At 33.4% G+C, this 10,380-nt stretch overlaps 1 protein-coding gene across 1 annotated transcript; it reads right to left on the reverse strand.

Annotated features, from left to right (window-relative positions):
* Nucleotides 1-839: 839 nt before the first annotated feature.
* LOC119668108 (girdin) lies at nucleotides 840-9,459 on the reverse strand (the record flags this gene model as incomplete). The annotated part of the gene is given in 8 exon segments (XM_038077505.1): nucleotides 840-977; nucleotides 1,043-2,689; nucleotides 2,744-3,029; nucleotides 3,099-3,295; nucleotides 3,358-3,439; nucleotides 4,206-4,516; nucleotides 4,576-4,992; nucleotides 8,849-9,459. Coding segments are annotated over 8 exon segments (3,141 nt in total), but the record flags the coding sequence as incomplete, so codon positions are not given.
* Nucleotides 9,460-10,380: the final 921 nt, after the last annotated feature.

Here is a 10,380-nt window from a genome sequence, read left to right on the forward strand (position 1 = left end):
ATATAATAATATATATATAAATATAATAATATATATATAAATATAATAATATATATATAAATATAATAATATATATATACAGTATAAACTGTTATTTATATAATTATTATTATCTCATATTTGTGCATAAAAATAAATAAAAAATAATTCTTAAAATATTAAAAAACATTGGATGTAAATTCAAGCCCAAAAGAAAGAAAAAAATCCTTAATATTATTTACTTAAGAAACTAAATCAGACCTTAAAGCTTGCTATAACGAAAGATTTAGCAATCTTGGTATAACGAAAAATTTAATGTAAAAGCTTTTGTTGTTGTTATTGTCCTATACGATTGTTTCTTAAGGGCATCTTAAAATTTATTAAAACGAAGTATTTTAAGCCGTTCAAATTTTATATGTTAACATAGTAGGCCAATAATTCTAAGTGTAGCCTTCGGATCGCTTTTATAAAATGACCAATATAATCCTCGGGGCGCGCGAGGATGTAATCAAGTATATAAGATGAAAGGTATTACATGTATGCAGGGCTTAGGGGGTGGATAGGTAACGGGTGGAAATTTGGATAGAGGATGGAGCTTCATCGCCAAATGAGGAAGTAAGTTCATCGATGGTCTCTTGTCTTAATAATCCATTTCAAAAGTCGTAATAAATCATCGCACGAAAATATTCTTGCATTAATTCCATTTTTTCGAATACCTAATTTACAAATCACAGTTATGAGTGACCCTCGTACAAATTCTGTCCTATTTAGACCAATTTAGGCTTACGACCTGAAGAGCAACTTTACCTACACAGACTTTTCTGGCCAATCTAAAATAATACAATAAAAATTTATATTACCTCACAACGCTGTATTGCTTTGCTGTATTCGATTTCTAGCATCTTGACTTGATCGCTCTTGCTATTTATTTCTCCACTTAATTCTGTATTTTGTAACTTAAGTTTGCTATTTTCGTTGCGTATCATTTTGTATTGCTCCTTTAAAACAAAATAAAAAAAATTAAATCATTTATTTATTTACATATAATTTTTTAGAAAATTACTTGTATATTTTTGTATTCGTTCTTAAAGCGGTCGCTTGTAGCAAATAGATTACGGAAATCATCTGTTAATTTTGAATGTTCCGTGCGTAAAATAGATAAATCTTCTGAACACGATTTCATAGATGCATTCTCTTTGGTTAGATCTTCAATTTGCTTTTCCAAACTGTCAATATGTTCCCGTAACTCTCGCGACTCATTGCGTAAATCTCGCACAACGCTTTTAAGTTGTTCCTTGCCTTTGTTGAGTGAATCATATTCAGAAGACAATTGATCATGTAAGGTTTGCATTGTAACTTGGTCGTGTAGCAAATTCTTGTGTTCTTTTTTCACAGTCTCGATTTGTTTTAGTAGCACATCTTTTTCAGCCGCCAATTGTGAATTTGCCAACTGCAGAGCTATATGCTGATTACTTAAAGAAGTTATCTGTGAACCTAGTGTAGCTACATCAACACTTAAACGTGCATTATCTGCTTGCAATTGTTCATTTGTACATTGTAATGCTGTATTTAGTGCGTTTATTTTCGTATTTGCTTCTGATAAACGCATTAATTCAGCAGTTTCTCTTGCTGGACTGACTCTAATTCTATGCTCGAAACTTAACTCTTGTGGTTCGCTCGAAAGTTCAATATTCTTCTCCACTGTATAGATTTCTTTACGATGGCATAATACACACATATCTGATTTAGTGTTTGAATTTTGTTGTTGTTCTTTTGACACATTCAGCATGATTTCTCGTACTGTTTTGAAAGTTTCCGGATTGCGTACTAATTTTTCCACAACTGTTTCGACATTTATTTCAGCATTTGCATCTGTTTGATCGACAGTTAGTCCTAGTTTTTCCAAATTGTGTCTTACTTTATTTGTGGCAAGTGTACCGGACACTAAATCGTTGCGTAGAGTCTCAATTGTTTCGGAATCAATATCGCGCTGCGATAATAAATCTTGATTTTGTTTTTCCAAATCTGTGATTTTAATCTGTGTCAATTCAGCTTCTTTAACTTCCTTTACCAGACGCGTCACTTCTTTCGTTTGTGTTTCCAATTTGACTGTAGTCTCGTCAAGTTGTACAGATTTTTCTTCAATACTCTCTTTTAGTTTTGTTACTTCTTTTGTTAAGCTAACATTTTCTCGCTCAAACGAACTTAATTTGTTTTCCAAATCATACATCTTTATTTTTGTATTATCATATTCTCTAGTTTTTTCTGAAAACTGTTCCAATTCTCTAGTTTTTGTTTCCAATAAACGTTCTAAGTCATCTGCTCTTCGCTGTATACTTTCGTTAAGTGTTTGTATACGTTGTTTCTCTTTGTTTAATGTTTCAACGTGTTTTTCAAAATCAATCATTTTACTACGATCAATTTCACGTTCTTGACTTTGTTTGTCATAGGATTTTTGACGATTGTCAAGTGTGTCTTGCAATTTTTTATTCTCTTCCAAAGCATTTTTAAAAACATTTTCAAGTTCAGTATTCTGTTGAATTTGTCGCTGCAAATTTTCCTGCATTTGATCAAGTTTTAAAGAAAACTTCTTCTTATCCTTTTCCAATTCCAATATTTTATTTGTTGATTCATGGAATGAAGATTCTTTTAGCTGATCAAGTGCAGCAGCAAGTCGTCTGTTTTCAAGTTCAAGTTTTAAGGCACGAGTCTAAAAATAATATGTGATTAATACATTATAAATTTTAAGTTAAATATATTAAACCTGTGCATTATTTGTCAATTGTTCAGATAAACTGTTATCGCCTGAATTACATTCGTCTTCATTGTCCGAAAATGATTTATCAATTTCTTGAGTTGTGTTCAAATTTTTGGCCACTAATTGCAGTTGTGTATTTTCTTCTAATAGTTCTTCCAACTTTGAACGATCGACATCACGCTCCAATGCCATGTCATTAAGTTTTTGTTTATATTTAATTATTTCAGATTCGAGCGTCATAACATGTTCAGAACGCTTACGTGACCGTTGTAATTGGTCTTCTAACATTTCTCTACAATAACACACATTAATTTATTATTTATCAAATAATAAAAGAAGAAAATTTAAATTAATTATATACTTTGTTTCTAATAACATGCGGTTGTCTTCTCTTAATTCTTCAACACGAGTTTTGTAAAATTCAGCATCGGTTAATTTTTCACGAAATTTTTGCACTTCGATCTCAAGCCTATTTGCACGCTCAGCATGTTCTCGCAGCACATCAACTTCATCGCGATAAGCTGCTGCACGTTTAGCTTCTGCATACCATTCCTGACTCTAAAAGTTTAATAAGAAACATAATCAAAAATTTAAAAATGTTTTTCAAAAATTGTTCTTACCTCAGATCTAAGTTTTTCGTATTGTGCGCTTTTGTGTTCCAATTCTTCACGCAATTCCAACTGGCTCTCCGCCTTTTCTTCCCTGTAATAAACAGAAAAGTCTTTTTGTAAACATTTTTGTATCAATTAATGATATTTAACGGTAATAATCATTATAGAAGCTTATTGGTTTATTTTGGAGGATTTTTTTTTCGAAGTTAGTGTGATTTCTTCCTGAGGGCAGAGTACTTAAATTTCTACCAATTCTACCCCAATTTTGTACATTTAATTCTTTTAAATAACGTAAATTTAATAAAGACTACTACTCCTTACAGATGCAGTATTCTCTTCGAGACCGAAGTTGTCAGACAACCAGGTTCTTAATAGACCTCCACCTAACATCTACATGAAAGAACGACATCTCTCTCGTGCATCAAAAACTGTCCTAGCTCAATTGAGATCAGGATATAGCCGAGTCCTAAACAGTTACTTGTCACGCATAAACACGTTTTTTCTTGATGTGTGCCTAAACTGCACCTCTACTCTCCATGACGTCGCCCATCCGTTCTCCTGTTCTACAACGCACACAAACCTCCGTCTAATTGATCTTTAGAGCCACCCCATTAAAGTGGCCAGGTTTTTCCATCAGAATCCAGATTAAATTTCACCCACCCAATTCCACCCGATCCTCATTTCTCATCTATTACCCTCAAGCACTACCCAACCATGTAATTGTCTTGTATATCCTTTAACTTTATCTGCTTACAGGTCCCAGCGGGTTGTTACAATAACAACTAATACTCCTACTAAATATTAAGTAAGATATCCATTTCAATATCCAAAATAGAAAAGATATATATCAAACATACAATTCTTGTCTCAACTTCCGCAGTTTAGATTTCAAATCAGCTAATTCAACAGCCAAATGATTGCTTTCTGAATTGGAAGAAGATGGTGTACAGGAAGATTTCAAGCTACTTGATGGTGACAGCGGTAAACTAGCATTTCCATCCACACATGAGGACATATTTACATCTGGCTCTGTACATATAGATGATATCCATTTCATATACATATTATCACGCTCCTTTGTTAGACGAAGTATATGATTATACATAACAGTTGGTGTTAGTAGATCAATAGATTCTTCTGTCAGCACCAAGCTATGATTATCAGTCACCTGTTAATAATAATTTTTTTATTTAATATCAGTTAATCTTTAATTAATCCATAATATACCTGCTTAATGAGTTCGACAATTGCATGCTGAATATCCACATCCAATTCTTTTATTCTTGCAATAAAAAGCTCTTTATTTGGACACTGCACAGCAGCACCAAGCAATAAAGTTAATAATATTTTCATTTGCTCTAAGCCATGCTTCGTTTCAGGATAATAACCTAATGTAAAGCAATCAGGAAGCACAAGTATAGTTTGATTAAATTCCTCTTCAAACAGAGATTTTAAATTCCGAACTATGCATTCAAAATTCTTAGCACGTGCTATACACAGTGTTATTCCGGTTAGTGTATGTAGATCATTGAGATGATTTTGTGGTTCTGGATCGATTTGCAACCAAACGCTGTGTACTATACTTCCATCTAACAGGGAAGAATAGCCTGTAAGTATTTCTGGGCGCGGTAAACATGACTCCAACTGCAATATGAGAATATAGATATGCATGAGATATTGTTATGTGAAATTCGTAAACTTATTTTTAATTAAAAGTTATAAGCAATAATGATTATGAAATTGTATAAGTGAAAGCATTTAAATTTGCAAGCTAATTTAAAGCAGTAAATTATTGCGTAAAAATTAATTATCAATCGCTTCGCTTTTTTTTTTTTGGGAATAATTAACTGAGTTTATTAAAAGCATAAATACTTTCTGGTTTTCAATGTAACGTCCGATGAACTTTCGCAATTATTAATAACTAAAAATATGGACAATAGTTAGCAAATTCGAATATGTCTCGGTATTATAGACTATGCAAACACCATTCAATTGCTTTTTAAGAATTGAATTTATAAACATATTTCATATTGCTAAGTATGATAAGTATGAAGGTCCCATACGCGACCGGGGCTACAAAACCAAATGTCTTTTCGAGCTGCTATTGGGAAGCATGATCTATTAGTTTTCTGCTTTTTGGCTCTTATAAAACGATTTATAAGATATAAAACGATTTATAAGACGAATACATGGGTTAGGATGTAGATGGATGATGGCTGATTAAGGATAAGGGGAATTAGTGAGAATTGGGAGTATAGAAATAAAAATAAACAAAGTACCAGCTCCCAACAGAGCGGAACACCGCGCCCATAATTGATCTTTTGTGCCACAACAGACCCTAACCGAAAAAAAAAAACTTTCCACCTTTCAAATGAAAGCCAGAATGTCAACCATTGAAGACCTTCTAATGTCAGAAGGGAAGAGTAGTTCTCCTGGCCCAGATCAAGGCTGGGCAGTCACAGAGAATGTGACTGAAAGTCTCATCCGCTTCTAGGCAGAGTCGACAATCTATCTCTTCGGACAGACCCATTTTATTAAGGTGATAATGCAGTCCATGATGACCCGTTAAATATCCCACCAGTAACCTCAACTCTGTTCTGCTGAAGAAGAACATCTTAGCGTAGCTGTAAGAATGAATCAGCTCTTTAGCCTGACGCTTACCTGGAATGTCGCACCGGTTGAAGGCCATTTTTCAGAGACCCAGTAGAAGACCAACTTGGGAGTAGGTGGGATTTAAATTGCAATAAACCCTTGCTCAAAGAAACCTACTGTACGTCCCGCAGCCACTCGTCAACTACGACGCCCATGTGCCATTCACCATTACCCAAAAGAATTTTACAAGCAGATATGTGCTTGTATTTGGCAGTGGTGTTACTTGTGACTAACAATGCTCCGAAAACTCACTCAAAATTGTACCACTTTTCGCTACAGGATTAGTTATGGTGCGAACACCAGGCAGGAATTTATACAACCATTTAACACACATAGAGACAAGTAGCTGCTCAAAACATTACTGTATTCTGACCACAATTGAGCTAGAACAGTTCTTGCTCCACGGGGCAAAGATCCATCTTTCCAGGAGATAATAGGCGATGGTCTATTACAAACTCGATAGCAACTATGGTTTTTAAGAAGAAACTACATCCGTGTGGAAAGCTGTAAGTTTACCACAATTGAGCTAGAACAGCTAGATCTATCTTTCCAGGAGATAATAGGCGATAGCCTATTAAAAACTTTGTTGCGGACACTCGTGGTTTTGAAGAGGAAACTTCATCTATGAGGAAAGCAGTTAGTTTGCGTTTGTATTCGACCTCACAGATATTGGCTACATTATATTAGATGTCAATGTAAACATTATATTAATTGTTGATGTTATCATTTCACTAAGACAAGAGCATTGATTCATTATTTTTATTTTTTCACCACCGAAATATTATTTTTTTGTTTGCTAGTTTACTTTGTTTTCTAAAAACTATAATTACAGATTTGTTAAGTTTACTTCAGCCATTTTTCTTAATTTGCTAGTTTACCTCATTTTTAAAAACTATAATTACAGATTTACTAGGATTAGTTCAAATCTATATATACTGAGAAACTTATCAGTTTCGTTACTAACTCAAATGAGCTGTTACAGATTTGCTTAGGACAGTTTAGATCATACTGAAAAATCTGTTATTTTCATTACTGGACAAAGTCGACTTAAAGACTACACACATGAAGTTTATATTTATATGGCAAAGTTAAGTTTTAAGCAAAGAATTCCAATCTTCTTTGGGGTCTTTGAAAGCCCTGTTATGCTTAGTGATCTGACATAATAGGTTTAGTGATCTAACAGACCTGTAATTCTCCTTAGGGATCTTTAAAATTATAACAAGTGTAGTGACTTGACAGCGCTGTCATTCTTCTTTGCGATTTTTGAAAGCATAATAGGTTTAATGATCTAACAGACCTGTGATTCTCCTTCGGGGTCTTCGAAAGTATAATAAGTACAGTGACCTGACGGAGCTGTCATTCTCCTTTGGTGTGTTTGAAAGCATAACAGGTACAATGATCTAATTGAGCTGTCATGCTTCTTCACGGGCTTTAAAAGCATAACAGGTTTAGTGATCTGACATAGCTGTCATTCTCGTTTAGGGTTTACGAAAGTATAACAAGTACAGTGACCTGATAGTGCTGTCATTATATTTCGGGTTATCGAAAACATAACAGTAACAATATCCGGACAGAGCTGTCATCCTTCTTAGGGTCTTCAAAAGCATTACAGATACAGTGTCCTGACTAAGCTGTCATCCTTCTTTCGGGTCTTTGAAAACATAACAGTTACAGTGATCTGACAGGTTGGAGTGGCGGCCTTGTTTACCAAGAAAGCCCACTTGAGCACTTGATAATGGCCTGTTGTGGACAGAACTGTCATCATCCTTTGTGATCATCGAAAGCGAGTGACCTAGCACAGCTTCGGATTCTTCGTAAACATAATAAGTACAGTGCCCTGACAAAGCTGTCATTCTGCAAAGTTTGGGACGTGGTCATATCTATAGACTTGTCCGACTGTTTCACTTACAGATGATTGAGCGTTGTTTGTACACTGATCACTGCGGTTCTTACTAGAATCCTTGTTGTATATGAGCAACGCTAATCGGTGATATCACAACAGGCCGGCATTTGACTTAAGTGGCCTTTGGGCACAAGGCCGCCACTCCAACCGCACCTAGCCATAACAAGTGCAGATACGGCAACATTAATTTTGTACAATATAAGAAAATAATCACAATTAGCACCTATTCATTAAAAAAAATTCTCTTTTTTTTAACTTTTTCCGGTTTATGTGAAACTCAGGTATTGAAGTTAATAATTTTTTCTTCAATTGCCAAAGGCCAAAAAAAAAAATGTGCTTCATTCATTATTTAGCAAGGCTGAATAAAAACTAATTGAATAAGAGAAAAACGTACCGCACAAATGGTAGCTGATAAATAATAGAACTTGTTTACCTCAACGATTTTGCTTGCACCTCATTTGGCTGGAAGCCCACCGATTGAATTGAATGTGTAATAATTTCTTTGTATTATTGAAGAAATAGCAAAGCAATTTTCTATTCAAAATAAAATGTCTTCGACGTGAAAATGAAAAACTTAACGCAGAAGAAACATACACACGCACGTACGTTTGGAGTAAATTAAACAGATTCCGTTTCATTGACCTTGTGTTTGTTTGTTTGTTTGGTTGATTGTGGAGACGTCGTCCGTCCACAACGCCAAGCAGAAAGCAACCCAATTGGGATGTGGGAAATACACAAGAGCTAACTCATCAATATGTTGTGTGCGATCGCTTTGCTTTTGTTATAATTGTATGTAAATTTTTAATTTTTAATTTTAATGATTTCTTATGCATGCGATGAGCATCGCAATAAACAATGGAACAAAGTAGCGAAGTACCGCAGTGCCGAAGTAACACCAATTAAGCGAACTGCAACTGTAGAATAACGTCGTATTATCGGACTTACCCATGACACAAGTGCTCCGTTAATGAATTCGTCAATTTCCATGGGATTTGCTGCGCCACTCATTCTGCACCATTAACACCTAACACCCCGCCTGACACCCGTTGTCCTTTGATACTTTTATATGATGTTTATTTTGCTATTAGCCAAATAAGCCAAATAAGCAAAATCTAAAAAGGATGCAAATGTTGCGCTTCCAAACATAGGAATGTAACTATTGGACACTGTCTTTTATTTTATTTTATTTTTTTATTTTATTTTTATTTCTTTCTACTTTTGACAATTTGATTGCAGCACCACACGCAACATTAAAATTACAACACGAACGAGTTTTTCTAGAGCAAAAACAAAAAAATAACATCAAAGCGGCAGCTTGCCTCAGGCTTCTTTTTTTCGCTGAATTTTGCTTGTAAAAAATAACTTAAATCTTTTAGAATTCTGCACACTTTTTATTTATATTTTAGCACTACATTATATTCCAACAAGATCTGATTATAGTTTCACATAATTTTTTCTATTCTTATTTATTTATTTAAATCATTTGAACACCACAATTTTTTCCATGCAAACGACTTAGCTGAAATTTGGAAAGCAAATAAACACGCAAAACAACAATAAAAACTACCACCACTTAGGCAACATGTTGCTAAAAACGTGCAACATTTATTCACTTACAGTGTTGCATTTTGATTTCATTTAATAAATAAATAAATGAATATGAAAGGTTGCTACAAGTGGAGTGAAAAAAAACCGGCAAAAAACTGTTAAACAGTTTATTTAAATATTGCCTACTTCGGTCTTGTGCGAATTCGAGTTAATTGATGGTAAAATGAGGAAATTAGTAAATTATATCGGTATGGCAGCGAATGTTAGTATTTACCAAAATTTCAAGAAGGGTAAATTGAATAAAAATAAGGTATTACCATTGTGAATATTTTATAATATGTTTAATAAATAAATGAATAAATTAGAAAACTTTTAACCAAAAATAATAAATAAGTGCAATAAATAAATAAATAAATATTTACATAAGTGCAGTGCAAAAAATCCTTGGGAATTTCCAATTTACTTTACCAGAATTTACACGAACACGCACACGGCCTTATATATATATATTGATATAAACAAGTTTTTCAAAAAGTAGTGAACTGCAACAACAAAAATTAATTTTTATATTATTTTAAATAATTGAAATTTTGGCCATAAAAGCTGTTTCAAGTATTACCAAATACTCATCATCAGTGGTTTTGGAAATAATATTGTATTTAATAATAGGTAAATAATTTTTTGAGACCGCAAGTACCAGGAATTGAGCTCGTGCCCTGCCAAATTTGAAGCGTCAGCGTTCATTAGCCAACTGACCCAATGCCGTACTTTATTTTATATTATATATTGTTATATAAAAATCAAAAATAAAAACTAACAGTTTTAATGAGTTGTAGCATAAATAATTAATATTAATGTACATATATTAATATAATAATAATTTAATATTAATATAGTAATAATATAATATTAATATAATAATAATGTAA

This window comes from Teleopsis dalmanni, chromosome 1 (genome assembly GCF_002237135.1).
Source record: "Teleopsis dalmanni isolate 2A chromosome 1, ASM223713v2, whole genome shotgun sequence".
Lineage (NCBI taxonomy): Eukaryota > Metazoa > Arthropoda > Insecta > Diptera > Diopsidae > Teleopsis > Teleopsis dalmanni.